General features: G+C 49.7%; 1 protein-coding gene across 2 annotated transcripts in view; it reads right to left on the bottom strand.

Annotated features, from left to right (window-relative positions):
- The window catches only part of trpc7b (transient receptor potential cation channel, subfamily C, member 7b), a gene marked incomplete at both ends in the record, with an annotated part of 25,145 nt that overhangs the window by 4,318 nt on the left and 827 nt on the right, over positions 1 to 20,000 (bottom strand). For both annotated transcript variants that reach the window (XM_083686509.1, XM_083686508.1), the window contains 5 exons: positions 7,463 to 7,727; positions 9,109 to 9,342; positions 10,164 to 10,380; positions 13,009 to 13,173; positions 15,401 to 15,730. In XM_083686509.1, the coding sequence (XP_083542635.1) occupies positions 7,463 to 7,727; positions 9,109 to 9,342; positions 10,164 to 10,380; positions 13,009 to 13,173; positions 15,401 to 15,730 (1,211 nt within the window). The remainder of the gene's footprint in view (positions 1 to 7,462; positions 7,728 to 9,108; positions 9,343 to 10,163; positions 10,381 to 13,008; positions 13,174 to 15,400; positions 15,731 to 20,000) is intronic.

Below are 20,000 nucleotides of genomic sequence, written 5' to 3'. Positions count from 1 at the left end.
ACACACGCATGTACACAGGCACACACACACGCATGCACACACACACACACACCTTTAAGTCTTTATTCCGCAGTGTAATGGTCTTGTAGTGGAGTTTATGAGCTGGCACTGATGAAATAGCTGATGAGTCATGTCTAATGCACATTACGCTGCCACCAAACACACAAACACACACAAATACACCCACCCACCCACCCACGCACAGAGTGACCTACGCACTACATGTATAGTATATGTGGATGTTACGGCCCGTGTCCGTATCTTTCGCTCTTCGTTGTAAAGCAGGCCGTGCGCTCCAGGGCTCGGAGGCTCCGTCCACTTCCTGGTTGGCGTCATTGGGGATCCTGATTGGCGTCATTGGGGATCATTCCGTCCAGTGCACCAATTCGGACAGGGCGCCGAGAGCATACAAGTTTGGCCAGCTTGTCACTCAGGGGGGGCTGTGTTCTGTTGAGCAGTTCCCTTCAGTGACTTTTGTGAGTAGATCTTATGTTGGATGATTCAGTTCGTGTTGTGTGTTGTGAAAGAGGCACGAGATTATTGTTGAGAAAACTGGGCCAGGTATAACGATTCATAGTTGTGTTACTGATTTTCACCCACACGTAGAGGATTCTTTTGTTTAGACCCACTAGGAGCAGAGGTGGCTGTTTTGAATGTATTTAAGTTTTTGACCGCCGTAGTCGGACAGTGAGGTTTTATTTTCGCTTTGGTTTTGCTTAAACAAAGATAGTTTAGTTATAGCTCGACTTTTAGGAGCTCTCTTTCGGTTCTGTTTGTTTGTTTGATTTGAACACCGCCCGCAGGCCCTTTTCCCTTTGTAGTTTTGCCTTTTGTGTTGTTACCGTTTTTACCTCGAAAAAAGACATTCTAAGTTCCTTGAAACAAAAGAACGTTAATTTACCAAATCCATCTGGTTCTATGTCGCTTCTCTTTCCCCTAACGAGCTGGGTGGTAACAGTGGACTGCGGAACTTGTATGGGATGAACGTGCGGTTGTCTCGGTTGGGTAATTGAATGAGGAGTGGAACAGGAAAAGCAAGGAAGGGTCATGAGCAGCAGGTCCAGTCGAGAGCGGTCTAGTCTGGGTTGGTTGTTTATAGTCTTAGTACGTGCACTCTGCCAGTGACCCAATCTCTGTTGGCTGCAGGCTGTTCTCTCAGCTGAAGGGGCCTGAAGTCAAGCAAACACTGAGCCTGGAGAGTACAGACATTTGGATGCAATCCTGTGAATAAATATTCCATGAGTGGCAGGAGCTGGAGGGGAGAGAGAACTTCAGACTACAGGGCCACAGAGTGTGTCCTCCAAACTTCTCATCTTTCAAAGCACACACACAGACACACACACACAAAAAACACGCGCGCGCACAGACATGCACACACACACACACACACACACACACACACGCACGCACGTGGACACACGCACACACACAATGCACGCACGCACGCACTCGCACATACACACACACGCACAAGCGCGCGCACACACACACACACACACACACACACACACACACACACACAATGCACGCACGCACTCGCACATACACAAACACACACACGCACAAGCGCGCGCACACACACACACACACACACACACACACACACACACAAACAGACCTCGGCATTGAGGTCTCCTGGGATCTCCTCGGGGTGAATGTGAACATCTCGTCTTTCAGGGAAGACTGGATAACACTTCAACCTTGAAGACCTGCACTGTGTGTGTGCGTGCGTGCAAGTGTGCGTGCGTGCGTGCGTGCGTGTGCATGCACGTGTGTGTGTTCATTTACAAAGACATCGTAAGTGTGTGTCCCAGAAACAGAGAAATGGAGGACTGGCTTTGACTTTAATTTCCCTTAGCTAGGGAGGCATTATGGAGAGAGACAGACAACAAACGACAAATCCATTCAGGATCTCCCCTAAGACCTCATTATCCAGCTGAACACCCCGTTAACGACCTGGTACCTATTAATCACAAAACACTGTATGCCATTACTAAGTGTCCCATTTGGTAGTTGTATAGTTATGCAACCCCAATTCCACCCAAGACGGGGAAGGGGCTTCTCGTGTGGAAATAGCGTTCATAGAACCATTTGAAGAGCCTTGGGTGGTTTGACACCCCCATTCCCCCTATTCCCCCCATTCCCCACCCCCCATTCCTGATGTTTATTGATTTCATGCTGTTCTGACCAGAGCTTGGATGATAAAGGCCCCTGCAATGGCCTGATAGTCAATCCATCACAAACACCCCTGTCAATAGCAGGATACGACAGTGCACTGTGTGTGTGTGTGTGTGTGTGTGTGTGTGTGTGTGTGTGTGTGTGTGTGTGTGTGTGTGTGTGTGTGTGTGTGTGTGTGTGCGCACTTTGGTGTTTTACAAATGTGTTCCCCTCCCTTCAATCTCCAACTCCATAGGACAGGCTATCAGGAAAGCAGTGAGCTGTCACACACACACACACACACACGCACACACACACACACACGCACACACACACACACACACACAAACACACACACGCACGCACGCATGTGCACGCACATCACACACACACACACACACACACGCACACACACTCTCTTTGTGGGGGAGAGAGGGGTGACTCACCTCTGCTCCGTGGGTGCAGTCCAAACCCAATCAGTGGCAGAAGCCAAATGACTCTGCTCTCCCCCCACAAGGCTCCCCATGAAAGCCAGCTAGCTCTCTCTCTCCTCCTCTACCCTTCTTTCCAGCCATTCTTTCTCTTTCTCTCCCTCGTTTCATCTGGCTCTCTCTTTCCCTCCATCTCCCTCTCTCTCTCCCGCCAAGCTGCCTATCACCAGTGAAATCTATTAGAAATGGCCGCCTCCTTGATAAAATGCCGACTCCTTTTCTCCCTCCCTTTGTCCCCCGCTCATCATTTCGATATTAAAGCCCACTCCCTCTTTCTTTCATTTCATCCCTCAGTTCTAGGATATAAGATATGATCTGCTCTGCCTCCTCTCCTCTCCGCTCCCTCCGCCTCTCTCCTTCGGTCCATCGGTAGTGTCTCTCAGGAGAGCGGAGAGGATTGACAAGATAGCATCTTTAAATATTCAACTCTGATTAAGTTCCACCCTCCAACTCCAGATGAAGCACACCTCTGCTCTGTAATCACGGCCCAGAGAAAGTGCCTTTTCATCATGTATGTGTGTGTGCGTGTGTGTGTGTGTGTGTGCATGTGTGTGAGAGGGCCTGTGTGAGTGAGTGTGTGTGCGTGTGTGTCATATGTGTGTGTAGGTGTGTGTGTTAGTGTGTGTATATGTTCCGGCCCTCCTTATTGAGCAGGGAATTGAACAGGATGAGACAAGCAATTAAAAGCTTTGTGACAGCACATCAGTGCGTATCGCTCTCTTTCTCTCCCCCTCTCTCCATCACTCTCTCTCTCCCCTCTCCCTGTCACTCCCTCTCTCTCCCTCTCTCTCACTCTTTCTCTCTCTCCTCCTCTCTCTCCGTCACTCTCTCTCCCCCTCTCCCTCTCTCTCCATCACTCTCTCTCTCTCCCCCTCTCCCTGTGACTCTCTCTCTCCCTCTCTCCCCCTTTCCCTCTCTCCGTCACTCTCTCTCTCCCCCTCTCCCTGTCTCTCTCTCTCTCTCTCTCTCTCTGTCTCCTATCCAGATATTGATATTCAGATGTGCTTGGCTGATATGACTGATCATGACACCACCACATAACCATAGATATGAATATCCTCCCTCTCCACCTTTCCACCACTCTTTAACTCTCCTAACCACCTCTCTCTCCCTCTCTCTCCCTCTGTCTCTCTCTCTCCCCCTCTGTCTCACTCTCTCCCCCTTTCTCCCCCTCTCTCCCTCTCTCTCCCCCTCTCCCTCTCTCTCCCTCTGTCTCACTCTCTCTCTCTCGCTAACTGACATACCACAGCTCCAGCCTTATTTACCTCTCCCTCTCATCCCCCCATCTCCATCTCTCCATTCTCATCCTCCTCTCTATCTCAATTCAATTCAAAGGGCGTTATTGGCATGGGAAACAAATCCTCTCTCTCTCTCAATCGATCCCCTCTCATCTCATCCCTCTTTCATGATACAATCTCATTCCATTTATAGGTTCTTGCTTTCTCTTGCTCTGCTATTTCTCAGTCAGTTTGTCTATCTCCCTCTCTCCCCTTCTCTCCCCCTCTCTTCTTCTCTCTCTCTCTCTCTCTCTCTCCCCCTTCTCGCTCTCCCCCTCTCTCCCCCTCTCCTTTTCTCTCTCTCCTCTGTCATCCGTGTCTGTGCGTCTGGCTTGTTTCCCTCATTGTGCCCACACAGACAGGCCAGCCAAGAACCCTCCTCTGCTTCTCCTCCTCCCTCTCCTCTCCCTTTCCCCCTCTTCTCACGGACTGCCTCTCCATCTTGTTTCTATTTTTTAAACTGCTTTCACTCTCCTCCTCTCCTCCTCTCCCCGTCTCGTCTCTCTGACTGCCTCCTCCTCCTCCTCCTCCTCCTCCTCCTGCTCCTCCTTTCTTTACCCCCCCTCCTGATCCACTCTCTGGCTATGCATTATTCCTCTCTTCCTTCCTTCAACTTCTCCTCTCCTCTCTCTGTGTCTCATCTCTCTATCCTCCTCCCATTTGCCCCCCCCCCCTCTTTTCTCTTCTCTTGTCTACTCTGTCTCAGAGCCCCGCTCCCCACCTTGCATTTGCTGTGCCTCAAACAGGCTTCAACCCCCTTCTTATTTAAACCTGCTGCCCCCCCCCCCTCCCCTCTCCTCCTTTCCTCTCCTCTATTTCTCATTCCTCTCCTGTAGTCTGGATGTCAGGTTGGAACAGCACTGTCATGCATGGCTGACTAGAACATAGAGACAGGCCTTCTGCTTCACCTGCAGCTGGGCTCTCCAACTCACAATCCTGATTATCTGTTTGTGTGTGTGTGTTTGTGTGTGTGTGTGTGTGTGTGTGTTTGTTTGTATGTGTCTGTGTGTGTGTGTGTGTGTGTGTGTGTGTGTGTGTGTGTGTGTGTGTTTGTGTGTGTGTTTGTGTGTGTGAGAGAGAGAGAGAGAGAAAGGGAAAGAAAGAGAGAGCATGTGTGTGCGCAGGGGTATCAGTGTGTCTGCGTGAGACAGTGAGCGTATGTGTGTATGTGTATGCGTATGTGTGTGTGTGTGTGTGTGTGAGAGTCAGTGGTTTCTTGGTTTCTGTGGCCGGGTTTTGGACTTTTCGGACTCAGTCTTCATTAGGTCCTTTCCAGCTGCACTGCACAGTCTGAGCCCTTAAGGCCATCCTCCAGAGAGCCCCCTTGCCTTCCCCGTGGCCCCCACTCAGAGTGCCTCCTCCTGGGAATCATTATCACCTCCACCTGCCTCCCTCCATCACTACCTGAGCCATCTATAGTAACTAGCCCTCGGTCAATACCTGCCCTGTCAGCCATACTCAATCACACAGACGGGCAGTGCGAACTCACACGCGCACGCCCGCCCGCCCGCACGCACGCACGCACACACACACACACACACACAAAGATGAATCCATTTACTTTGCACCATGAAAGATGAATAAAATGCATACACAGCCCAACAGTATATACTGTACATCTTTTTCCTCATGCAAAAGCCGAGTCAGAATTGGAGCCTGACTGACCCCTAGTGGTGAGAGTGAGAATGTGCCAACAGGACAATGTATCACTTGGGTTACTATACCATATATTATCCTGTATCTCACACCAGACTGACAGCAGTTCCAGTTGGAGACAGAATACAGAACAGAACACAGGATACACAATACTGAACACAACCAGTGCAGCTCTGACATCCAGGAGAAAACACAACTCACAACACATCCAAATATACAGTCAAGCAATCTGATGTCGAAGCAAAAGGACCAAGCCAGTGTCGACTGTCTGTAGCAAACAACCACAGAATTCCAACACACACAGAACCCTCCATAGGCCGAAGTCCTGAGACAGCAACATCTAGCACAGCCTGGCTAGTCAGGGGGAGGCAAGGCTATCAGGACTAGAACTGATGAACGAGGCACGAGAAGGTAAGAACCGCTGAGCCTGTTCAACAGGCTGGAGAGACGTTCCATGTGAGCAGCCAAGCAGAACCAGACCTCTTCAAAAGTGGTTCTGCCTCAATACACACAGCGGAACCAGAGTCCCAGCAGTTCTACTGTAGTTCACAGATTGACTGACTGACTGACCGGCTGGCTGGCTGACTGACTGGCTGACTGACTGACTGACTGACTGGCTGACTGACTGACTGGCTGACTGGCTGACTGGCTGACTGACTGGCTGACTGACTGGCTGACTGGCTGACTGACTGGCTGACTGGCTGACTGACTGGCTGACTGACGGGCTGACTGGCTGGCTGACTGGCTGACTGGCTGACTGACTGACTGACAGGCAGGCTGGCTGGCTGGCTGGCTGACTGGCTGACTGACTGACTGACTGACTGACAGGCAGGCTGGCTGACTGACTGGCTGACTAACTGGCTAACGATGTGGGCCAAAATCACGGACCAACAGATGATTCGAGTCTCCGTTTGAATCAAACGACAGAATGATAGAATGACAGGCTAATGTGTCCAATTCCATCAGGGTAAAGTAGTGAATTGGTATTCGGAGAGGAGAGTGGCCGTGACAGAGCGACTGTCTCTCCGACTTGAGGTTTCTCCCGGAGATAAATGGTGACGGACGTCTCCCAAATGAGCCTGTCAGAGGCTAAAGACGAATGGCGTCCCTTTGTCAAGCCTCCAAAAACAACACGGCTGACACTGAACAATTCCCAATCCCCCTCCTATCTGTCCCGGCTGGATGGACAGGACCAGGACAAGGTGGAAGAACGTGGTGGCGGGAGTGAGCCAGGCTGGAATGAGATATCTCACTCTAGAAGCTGTCAACAGAAATGCTACTCATGCTACTTTGGCTCATTGATTCCGATGAGGAAGTGGAGAGGAGGGATTCCATCTGGGATTTCCCCCCCCCCCTACTGTAGTATCCTTACTGTATGCTGGGATGTTACCTGGCAAACAATGCTATTACTTGCTTGTCCCTGTCCCAACACTTTTGACATGCGTCCTTCCTCCCTGCCTAGAGAGAATCACTGGTCTGATTGGATACGATAGGGACAGTCAAAACAATGTCAATGCTCTCACACGAGATGAGTGATCACCTCCGGGAAGGAGGGAGGAATGAATTATAAAACTAATCAAACTGGACCACCCTCGCTTCATGTTATGAGGGGAGGGTTATGGGCCTGTGTGTGTGTGTGTGTGTGTGCGTGTGTGTGTGTGTGTGTGTGTATGTCTGTGTGTGTGTGTGTGTGTGTGTGTGTGTGTGCGTGCGCTTGCGTGCGCTTGCGTGCGTACGTGCGTGCATGTGTGTGTATATGCATGTGTGCGCGCCGATGTGTGTGCGTGCATGTGTGCATCTATGCACGTTTGTGTGTGTGTGTGTGTGTGTGTGCGCGTGTGTGTATACAGTACATGCACACCAGTATCCGGACACACTCACGTGGTGAAGGCGGGGTTGTACTTGGCGCCCAGGTAGTAGGAGTAGAGGTTGAACATGCCGATCATGAACGCCACGAAGACCATGATGAAGATGACCATGAACTTGAAGATGTCCTTGACCGTCCGGCCCAGCGAGATCTGCAGCGGGCCGAAGCTCTCATTGGCCGGCAGGATGTAGGCGATGCGGGAGAAGCTCAAGACCACGGCGATGGCGTACAGACCCTCGGAGATGATCTGGGGGTCCGATGGCCTCCACTTGTTCCTGGCTGAGAGGGCGGGGGGGGGAGGGGGGCAGCACGCACGCACGCACACATACACACACACACACATGCACACGGACGGATGGGGGATAAATTGAGATAGCAGGAGAGGAAAATGGAAAGAAAGAGAGAGAGAGAGAGAGAGAGGGAAGGAGAGATATATATATATATATAGAGAGAGAGAGAGAGAGAGGGGGGGGGGAAGGAGGGTAGAAAGGCAGGGAGAAAGTGAGGCGGATGAAGAGAGGAGTGAGAGAGAGAGGGAGAGAGAGAGAGAGGGAGAGAGAGAGAGAGAGAGAGAGAGCGAGCGAGCGAGCAGGTATTGTATAAATAGGGAGACAGAGATGAGGGAGCGGGTTTGTTTCCCAGCGGGATCGTAACATAAACTGTGACTCCTTGAAAGGACAAAATGAAGGGCCGGCGAAGTGACTGTTCTCATTAGAGAAGTGTAAACTGTACTGAACGTGTCTCTGTGATGTCTAGCACCTCCCCGGTGTGAGACACACACACACACACATACGCACACACAGACAGGCTGGAGGACTTTGAAACAGACTGCTACACTTCAAAGACAAGGAAACAAAACTATCAGGAGAGCAGCAATACACCCCTGGACAGCTCTGGGGAGTGAGGAGAGAGGAGAGGATATAGCGCACACACACACACACACACACACACACACACACAGACAAACAAGTACACACAGACCTGCATGCACGCACACACGCACACGCACACGCACACGCACACGCACACGCACACGCACCATACAGTGTACGAAGCCAGTGTGTTGCAGCCTTCTAGCTCATTGTAAACATAAACATGTCATGACAGGCCTCCACCACCAGATGACAGCACTGATAAGGGTCCAGAGCTGTGCACTGTGAAAGGCTGGGCAGGGTTATTTAGATAAGTGTACAGTAGTTCAGTGTACACACTGTGAACTCAATGACAATTTTTTGCCTCTAGTTCATTATAACATTGTTGCATTGTTGAAAGCAACCACTTTCAGAAAGACTCTCCTGCATTATTGAAGCTTCCAGATGCTTCTCAGAATAAAACAGATGTCATCTCTGCAGCGGTTTGTAAACAAAGCCGCTACATGAATACTAGATTGCTCGGACAAGCGTGGTTGAATACTGTAGTAGTCAAACACACACAAGAGGACTCTACACATTGCAGTACACGCTCCTAAGTGGCTTTCGGAAAGTAACATCTGGACCCTTAGGTTTCCATCGGGTCTCCGTGACCTTCGGTTGAGGACGCACTTGGGAGCGTGAACTGCAGTGTCCTAGTTTTCCTTTTTTGGTCTGACGTCACGCTTGGAACGCCAGAACCAAAGAGTATTGTCCCTTTTCTGGTTTAATCTGAATAGCGTAGTTCTCACCATAAGTGAAGTAGGCTACCTCGGGAGGGAGAGTGGCGTTGCTGATGTCATCGTTGGGCACGTGCAGGTCCACGTAGAGCTGGGCCTTGGATGCCTTGAGGAACGCCAGGAAGCGGGCTGTGAAGGACGCCACGAAGATGGACAGCATCCCAAAGTCTAGAACGTTCCACAGGTGCATCACGTACTCCCGAGGACCGTCCACCCAGATCTCCTTCACCTCCGACCAGATCATACCTGAGACAAGGGGAGGGAACACACACACACACACACACACACACGTCAACGCTACACACACATGAACACCGTACCTGGAACGCAACATACACTGAACAAGGTCATTTGTCACAGACCGCACACATGCACGGACACGCACACGCACGCACACACACACACACACAGCATCAAAGTATCATACCCACAGACAGAGACTTCAAGCCAAAACAGAGAGAAAATTGCTTATTGAAAATGCTTCTCCAATCACAATCATCTCTCTCTCGCTCTGCAATTACTGCTTCAGAGAATGCCAACGGAATTAAAATGACCCTCGGAGACGGATCTCTGCCTGGAATTGCTTTGAGCAGAGAGAGGAGAGTGTCATTACGGGTGAACACACACATATTAATGACAGAGAGAGCATAAGGAGATCGAGACCAGCAGATGTTCAGATGTTAGTAAAATAATTCAAATAAAAAAATAAATGAGAATAAAAATCACTCTTATGTGTGTGTGTGTGTGTGTGTGTGTGTGTGTGTGTGTGTGTGTCTTACCGTGTCCTTCACCATCAATCTTGCTTCTCCTCCCTCATTCTGACTGTCTTCCTGTGTCCCTTGACCTCCCTTTCTCACTTCATCACCCCCCCCCACTATCTCTCTCTCACACACTCTCTCTTTCTCTCTCTCTCTCTCTCTCTCTCACACACACACACACACACTCTCTCTTTCTCTCTCATCTCTTTTACCCAACATGGCCGCACATCTCCCCATCCAGCCTCCGTGTGTCTCCCAGCCTGCCCCCCCCACACACCTCCCCCCCCCCCCACCCCCCCTTCTACTCACCCAGCACCCACTTCATGATGAGCATCTCTGTCCAGGAGAACTGGGTGGTCTTGACCCTGAACACCTGGCGGGGGTGGTCCGTGATGGTCTCGTTGGGGAGGTTCTTGACGCCCTCGAAGCGGTCCGAGGCGTTGATGACCAGCAGGCCCAGGAAGATGGTGAAGGACACGGCGTGGGCCACGAACTTCATAAAGGGGCTCCGCAGGATCTGACCCAGCTATACACACACACACACACACACACACACACACACACACACACACACACACAAAGACACACACACACACACACACACACACACACACACACAAAGACATACACACACACACACACACACACACACACACACACAAAGACATACAAACACACACACACACACACACAAATTCATTGGGGTCTGTGTTTATTTCTTTTCCACCCCATGCATCAGGGAGAGACATCAGGGTAAATAAGAGAGTAAAGTGTGTGAAATGTCAAATTCAGGCCAGCGTCTGGCTGTGTATTCCATTACGTACGACTCACCCTGGGTAATCAGTCTGCGACACACACAGCTACGCCACAGAGAGATGGGAACAGATAGGACCAATATACACACCTATTCATCACCGTGTCAGAGTGTGTGTGTGCGTGTGTGTGCGTGTGTGTGTGTGTGTGTGCGTGCGTGTGTTCAGTGGTGTGTGCGTGCGTGCATGTGTGTGCGTGCGTTCAGTGGTGTGTGCCTGTGTGTGTGTGTGTGTGTGCGTGCGTGTGTTCAGTGGTGTGTGCGTGCGTGCGTGTGTGTGTGTGCGTTCAGTGGTGTGTGCCTGTGTGTGTGTGCGTGCGTGTGTTCAGTGGTGTGTGCGTGCGTGCGTGTGTGTGTGTGCGTTCAGTGGTGTGTGTGTGTGTGTGTGTGTGTGTGTGCGTGCCAGGGTTGCAGTGCTATGAATCCATACAGGCTCAGAGAGAGATTCATGAGTTTCCTTCACCTATTCACCTCTGCTCCAAGGCCTTCCTTGCTCTCTTTCAAGGACATCCGTCAATACATCTTATCTAATCAGTCCCATATCGACAAGCACATGTCCTGCCCCCAACACACACACACACACACACACACACCACCATAATCTTATCCATCTGCTGTGAGATTCTCCATATGTTTCCAATGGAGAGAGTTGGTTTTCTCAGCCGATCGTATCTATATTGAGACCCCATATGTGTTTTTGGCAATTCGCTCATGAAACTTCCCAACTTCTGTTGGGTGTGTTTTATAAATCCATTTGTCACCCTGTTCTTAACGGCAACCTCGACCGACACCAAAAGAGCAAGCAGAACGCACCGCGGAAAGAACTGGGAACTGGACTGAACATGCTGAATACATGGTGTTGCAGGGAGGTAGAAACCTTGGGAGGAACAAGGAACGTTTCACTCTGGAATCTCATTTCTGGAACCACCCTCCAGTCAATACACCAATACACTTTTGAAGTCATTATCCAGTCGTTATCAGGTCAATATCCATACTATCAACTCCCAGCAGACACATTCCCAATCATGGAAGGCGATCCACGTTCACAGAAATTACATTTTAGTACCTGAATTGTCCCTTTAGGAGGACACCGTGTGTCAGTCATAACAGGATCATCTCTCACCTGACCTGTCTCAGTGCTGGTCTCGTGTGTCAAATCAAAATCAAATCAAGTTTTATTATTTGTCATATACACAGATTACAGTTGTAGACGGGGCAATGAAATGCTTTGGGCAAGCTAGCTAGCTCCTCAACAGTGCAACAAAGTAATGATAATAATAATAATAATAATAATAATAATAATAAGAAGAAGAAGAAGAAGAAGAAGAAGAAGAAGAAGAAGAAGAAGAAGAAGAAGAAGAAGAAGAATAGTAATAGTATGCATGTATGTGTGTGAGTGTGTGTGTGTGTGTGTGTGTGTGTGTGTGTGTGTGTGTGTGTGTGTGTGTGTGTGTGTGTGTGTGTGTGTGTGAGAGAGAGAGTGCAAATGTGCAATGTCATTATCAGTAATAATGGGGCTGATCTCCTGTTACACTCCCATTAGACCTACTCTCTCTCTCTCTCTCTCCCTCCCTCCCTCCCTCCCTCTCCACTGTCCCTCCCCAAACCATTGCTCCCCCCCACAAAAATGTCCCCACTTATTTTCTCACTCTTGCAATCTTGCTCTCTTTAGCTCTCCTCCCTTCATCTTTCTAGCTCTCTCAGCTGGAGAGGGAGTCACAGAGGACAGAGAGGTAATTATACACACTCACACACACACACACACACACAGGTGTGTAGAGGTTAGGGTGTCTCCTCATCCTGTAGGATTGGATACAAATCCCCTCACATCCCTCTGGAGTATTAGAGCTGCCTATCCACTCAGCAACCAATCACACACACACACACACACACACACACACACACACACACACACACACACACACACACACACGCACACGCACACGCACACGCACACGCACACGCACTCACGCACACACACTCACACACACGCACACTCACACTCACACTCGCACTCGCACACGCACACACATACTCAACACTCACATATCCACTCACACACACACGCGCGCGCACACACACACACACACACACAGACACACACAAACAAAGCTGACATGCACACTCGACATTTCATCTCACACATTCACTCAACCACTCACACCAACACACACACTCCTCTACCCTAGCCTAGTAAATGTACTCATTAACACAGGATTATCCCAACCTGATCACAGTGATCCCTCTGAGGATCTTGAGAGAGAGTGTGTGTGTGTGTGTGTGCGTGTGCGTGTGCGTGCGTGCGTGTGTGTGTGTGTGTGAGTGTGCGTGTGTGTGTGTTACCTTGCTGCAGGGCATCACCCAGTAGGCGATGGCGAGGAAGGGGAGACCCACGGTGACCCCGAGCACGGTCCAGCACTTCACCCCCAGAGACTGCTGTCTCAGACCTGACAGGTTCTCATACCAGATAGTCAGCAGCTGCTGCTGACAGTTAGGATGAGCTACAAACTAGAGGGGGGGAGAGGGGGGGGAGAAGAGAGAGAGAAGCCGGGGGGGAGAGGAGGAGAGAGAGAGAGAGAGGGGGGGGAGAGAGGGGAGAGAGAGAGATGGTTTCATATAAAAACATGTACACACACATTGTGCAGCATTGACAATTTCTCAATTTCTCATGGAAGAATAAACAAAATACCCTTGAGGTAAGTTCAAAACCATGAACAACACAAACACACAGTTTTATTTGGCATGCAAACGAATCAAATCAATCATTGGAATGTTGTAATTCTTGGCACAGACTCCCCCCCACCCCACCCAAAACAACCCCCCCCTCTCTCTCCTCCTCTCTCCCCCCCCCCTCCCCCCCAGCTATCTGGAGCAGTTAGGGGTTAAGTGCAGATCTGATGCCAGCAACCCTCCAGTAACCAGCTCACATCCTGGGGTGGGGGATCGAACCAGCGACCTCACGACTGCCGGTCGGCCGGCCTCTCTCATCGAACCACCTCAGAAGGGCACAGTGTGGAAAACAGACACAAGCTGTTCTCTCAAGGGACCCACATCTCTTCTTTCCACATCTGAAGACTTAGAGAGGCACTGGGCTGTATTTACACACACACACACACACACATTGTCTTCTAACGTACTCCTCTGTAGACAGACTGAAGCATGAAGGGTGTGTTTGGTGTGTGTGTGTGTGTGTGTGTGTGTGTGTGTGTGTGTGTGTGTAAAAAAAAAGAAGAAATGTCTTTCTTCTAGCATTGTGACTGCCTATGCCCCCCTGGTCCGAACATTGATTACTTTATCTTATGATGACTGATGAATTGATGATTCACTCACTTCAACAAATGGATTTGTTGTAAGTCGCTTTGGATAAAGGCGTCTGCTAAATGCCATCAATGTAAATGTAAATGTCAATGTAAATGTGTGTATGTGCGTATGTGTGTGCGTGCACGCGTGTGTGTGTGACAGAGAGAGAGAGACAGAGAGAGAAGGCTCTACTTTTCTCTCTAACAAACACTCACTTGACATTTCCCTCACCACTCAAGAGCAACCAAGTACTGCAAGGACCTTTCTAATTCACCCAGAGGCCAAACGAACAGGACAGAACAGAACAGAACAGGATTGAAAGGAACCAATGGATCAATGGACCTGCTATGACTTCAGCCAGTGGACCATATCTTATCAGCTTAAGCCATCAGCTGGCCCTGAAGGACCATTCATCTTGGCTAACCACAGCCCACACACACACACACACACACACACACACACACACACACACACACACACACACAAGCACGCACTAGTGCATGCAGGGACACAAGGTTGCAGGGACACAGGGACAAACACACACACACACACACACACGCATGCACACATGCACTAGCGCATGCAGGGACACAAGGTCGCAGGGACACAGGGACAAACACACACACACACACACACACACACACAATACACACATGTACAATTAGACAGTGCCTAATACACCTCTTCCTTCCTCCACTCTTACCGAATGCAATCATCTCTGGCTTTAGTGACCCGTGACGTGAACTCTCATGTCACTAGAATGTACGTATGTGTGTGTGTGTGTGTGTGTGTGTGTGTGTGTGTGTGTGTGTGTGTGTGTGTGTGCGCGCTTGCGTGGTCAATATCTGTGTGTGCATCTGACTGAATTTTTGGAAGTTGAGTGTGTGTACTGGTAACACCCAGTCTACACACTCTGACCACCTGGTTTCCATGGCAACCCCCCCCGCCCCCCGCTGGCCTGCAGTGAATAGCACAGACAGCATTGGTCACACTCCCCGCTTGGGGGCGGAAACAATTACACACACACACACACACACACACATACACACACACACACACAGGGACATACCTCACGTAATTGTAATTGTCTGATCTTCCATATGTGTGTGCGTGTGTGTGTGAGTGTGTGTGTCAATCAATCTCTGGAGGGAGAAGAGGGGGATTTCAAATGACATTTACTGGAAACACCTCTGGTAATGAGAGGGATGAGAACATTCTGACACAGAGGATAGCCTGATATTTACAGAGGGTTCCAGGCCAGACACACGCACACACACACACACACACACACACACACACACACACACCTACACACAGCATTGCTGATTCTCAGGATTCATCATGGATGTTTCTAGAATCCCCTTTCCTCTCAAAATTCAAAACACCTTTGATACTACAATGTGGTCAGGTTGCAGTCATGACCAGCGTCTCTCACCTTCTTGACCTCGTACTTGATGGCCAGCTTGACGCGGCTGAGGCAGGGGCGGTTGTGGTCACTGGGCGGGGCTTGGTCCACGTCGCCGTTCAAGATGGCCTCCACTTCCTCTGTGTCCCTGCACTGGTCCAACACGCCCACCACAAAGTCCTTACACTGCATAGACAACTTCCTGTAGTCATTCTGGAGAGAGAGAGAGAGGGGGGGAGAGAGAGAGAGAGAGAGAGAGAGAGAGAGAGGGAGAAAGAGAGAGGGGGGGAGAAAGAGAGAGGGGGAGAGAGAGAGAGGGAGAAAGAGAGAGAGGGAGAGAGAGAGGGAGAGAGAGGGAGAGTGAGAGAGAGGGAGAGTGAGAGAGAGAGAGGGGGAGAGAGGGAGAGAGAGAGAGAGAGGGGGGGGAAAGAGGGGGGGAGATAGAGAGAGGGAGAGAGAGGGAGAGAGAGGGGGAGAAAGGGCGAGAGAGAGAGTGTGAGAAGAGGATACAATCAATCGTATGGCGGTCAGGAAAAGGAATGAAGAGGAGGATGGAAGACATTGGAGAAGGAATGAGAAGTGCGGGATGGAAGAAGAGGTAGAAGAAGAGGTAGAGAGCGCTCCGAAGTTCAGGGGAAGGGAGAAAGAAAAACAGAATAACATGATGGAGGAGAGATACTGGTGAGAGGAAGTAAGGAACAAGAGCATGGAAAGAGGGAGATGAGAGAGGGCGAGAGGGAGCGAGGGAGGAGAGGGAGGAGAGGGAAAGAAGGCTCCTCTGAGCTGGTAGGGTAATAGGTTGATTAGAAGACTCATTGGATGCTCAGGTGCTGCTCACAAGCCAATTTCATAGCTATCAGCTCTGAACACCCCCTACCTTGCCCTCTCCTTCCTTCATCCCTCTCTCTCCCTTCTCCCTCTCCCTCACTCTCATCCCTCTATTTCATTCCCACTCCGCCATGTATCTCACCCTCTCTCAATTTCCCTCCCTGCCCTCTTTTCCCTTCATAATGTTTTCCCCCATTTCACAGCTTTCCCTATATTCACCTCTGCCCTCTTCTCTCCTCCCTCGCTCCACCATTCATCCCTCCATCTCCATCTCAGCTCATTCCGCCCGGAGGTAAAAAGCACATGATAGTGGAGTTTGCCAAAAGGCACCAAAGGGACTCTCAGACCATGAGAAACAATATTCTCTGGTCTGATGAAACCAAGATTGAACTTTTTGGCCTGAATGCCAAGCATCACGTCTGGAGGAATCCAGGCACCGCTCATCGCCTGGCCAATACCATCCCTACGGTGAAGCATGGTGGTGGCAGCATCATGCTGTGGGACTGGGAGACTGGTCGGGATTGAGGGAAAGATGAACGGAGCAAAGTACAGAGAGATCCTTGATGAAAACCTGCTCCAGAGCGCTCAGGACCTGAGACCGGAACGAAGGTTCACCTTCGGACAACGACCCTAAGCACACAGCCAAGACAATGCAGGAGTGGCTTTGGGACAAGTCTCTGAATGTCCTTGAGTGGCCCAGCCAGAGCCCGGACTTAAACCCGATCAAACATCTCTGGAGAGACCTAAAAATAGCTGTGCACCGACGCTCCCCATCCAACCTGACAGAGCTTGAGAGGATCTGCAGAGAAGAATGGGAGAAACTCCTCAAATACAGGTGTGCCAAGCTTGTAGCGACATACCCAAGAAGACTTGAGGCTGTAATCGCTGCCAAAGGTGCTTCAACAAAGTACTGAGTAAAGGGTCTGAATACTTATGTAAATTAGATTAGATTAGATTAGATTAGATTCAACTTTATTGTCATTGTGCAGAGACAACGAAATGCAGTTAGCGTCTAACCAGAAGTGCAAAATAGCAGAAAGTGCAATGAACAGTATTTACAGGTAGTGCAATATATGAGCAGTAAGTAGTGCAGTATAACATAAGTAGTGCAGTGTAAGCAGTATATGAGTAAGCAGTAGCATTATAGCAGAATAAATAAGTTACAGTATGAACAGTGTAGCAGCATATGAGCTGTATAGGTAATGCAGTCTAGCAGTATATATGTATTAACAGTAACATGAGGTAGATAGCAGAATAAATATAAATATGGAATGCTGTATGAACAGTATAAACAGGTATGTACAGTATGTGCAGATATGTGCAGTGTATTAACAGTAGTATTAAAGAAAATATAAGGATATGTGCATTATGTGCATTATGAACAGTATGAACAGTATGGACAGATATGTACAGAAGAGCAGTGGTATTGAGTAAGAGCAGGGGAGGGGAGTAATAGTGCAATTGTCCGGGTGGGGGGGGGGGGGGGGGGTTGCAGGGGTTGCAGGGGTTGGTAGGTTGTCAGGTAGGTGCAGTGTTCGAGTTCAGTAGGGTGACAGCCGCAGGGAAGAAGCTGCCCTCTGAACCTGCTGGTTCGGGTGCGGAGAGACCTGTAGCGCCTCCCAGAGGGGAGTGGGGTGAAAAGTCTATGGTTGGGGTGAGAAATGTCCTTGACGATGCTGATATTTCAGTTTTTTATTTTTAATAAATTAGCAAACATTTCTAAAAACCTGTTTTGGCTTTGTCATTATGGGGTATTGTGTGTAGATTGATGAGGGGAAAACAATTAATTGAATCCATTTTAGAATAAAGCTGTAACATAACAAAATGTGGAAAAAGTGAAGGGGTCTGAATACTTTCCGAACGCACTGTATCCTCAGTGTTCTGTGAAACTTTCCCTCAACCCCCACTAGTTTGGGAGAAAATGCCCCTTCGGCGTTTTTCTGCAACACGGTAGTCATTTCATACATAGCAAATTAGCGTTTCTCTCTCTCCCTCTATCTCTTTCCCTCTACGATAACACCCCTGTTCTCTCCATTCCCCCACGACGGCCTCCAGGACTTTTGAGATTCCTAGAACGTAGTGGCTTGCTTTGAGGGAGGAATTCACATTCTGAATACACAATGTGGTAATGAGCTTATAGAATGGTGTGTGTGGATGAGGATTCTGTCCCACGGGCATTCCGATGCTGATCATGCTCCATAGTTGTAATTGCTCGGAAATCCAGAAAGAAAACAGTGAGTGATGGATGGAGGTAGAGAAAGGGGGGGGGGGGGGGGGGGTTGACTTTGGAGTTTCTTGTGAGTGTGTGTGTGTGTGTGTGTGTGTGTGAGTGAGCCCTCGGGGAAGGATCATTTGATTATTTATTTGAATGGGGGAATTAACATAACTCATCAATTATATCACATATGTCTCTTAATCGCATGGGCACACTGCCACTGGTGAGAGTGTGATGTAGGCAGGGTCGGGGTGTGTGCTTTGAATTAATGATCCCCACACACGCACAGACATACACACACACGCACGCACGCACGCACACACACACACACACACGCGCACGCACGCACACACACACACAGATGTATGCACACATACACACACGCACGCACACGCACACACACACATACACATGCACACGCGCATGCACACGCACACACACACACACACACACACACACACCATAACATAAACACACATGGACATGATCGAGAAGGAGAGAGCAAGCCAGGGACAGAGAGAACACACTGTAGAAGGAGGAGAGAAGGAGAAAGTGGTGGATGGAGAGGGAAGTGGAGAGAGGAGGGCGATATGGAGGGAGATTGGGAAGTGGAGAGGAGGGATATGGCGGGAGAGGGAGAGTGATGTAGAGAGTGATGTGGAGAGATGGAGAGAGATGGAGAGAGATGGAGAGAGATGGAGCGGGGGAGAGGTGATTCTGACTCTGTGGTGTTTCACTCTCCAGCTCGGATCAACAGACACAGGTGCTGCACGCCAGCCAATTTCACACCGCTGAGCAGCAGCGAGTGTGTGTATATACGTTTGTGCGTGTGTGTGTGTGTGTGTGTGTGCGTGTGTGTTTGTGTATATAAAGATGCCCATCACACCATGGCCTCCATCCACTCTTTCTGAGAGGTTACCACCCACTGTACAATACAGATGGATGACTGGGAATCAAAACATCACACAACATGTAATGATGACACATTTGATGCAGTGATTATGTGTATATTTGTGTGTGTGTGTGTGTGTGTGTGTGTGTGTGTGTGTGTGTGTGTGTGTGTGTTTAAAGGCATTGTAGGAGAGTGATAGGGCTGTCTTGTCTGGGTGGGGCGGGGGTGGGGGGGGTTGGGGGGGACAGGAAAACGTAGGTAAGATAAATGTAGTACTAGTTTATAACGTCATATAACAGACACAAATCCAACACTATCCTGACTCTCACACACACACACACACACACACACACACACACACACACACACACACACACACACACACACACACACACACACACACACACAGCCTCTCTATGCTGTCCTGCAGGTCCGTACAGCAGGACACTGTGTTCTGTGGTGCCCCCCACTTCAACTACGGTGACAATGACAACATGTCACTGTGTCAACTCCATCGCCCTGGGCAACGGCAATGACGCTGCACCCGGGGCGACCGTCCTCCAATCAGGGTTGAGGACAACATTGATAATAGCCACGGCATTAACGGTGACATCAGCATCATGGAGGGGACAGAGGTGACACACACAAGTGACAATTCAGATGGAGAATAAAGAGGAGCTGTTTCTATGACGGCG

The sequence above is a fragment of the Argentina silus genome (genome assembly GCF_951799395.1).
Source record: "Argentina silus genome assembly, chromosome: 15".
NCBI classification, from domain to species: Eukaryota; Metazoa; Chordata; class Actinopteri; order Argentiniformes; family Argentinidae; genus Argentina; species Argentina silus.
This window is presented reverse-complemented; position numbering and strand designations above follow the sequence as displayed.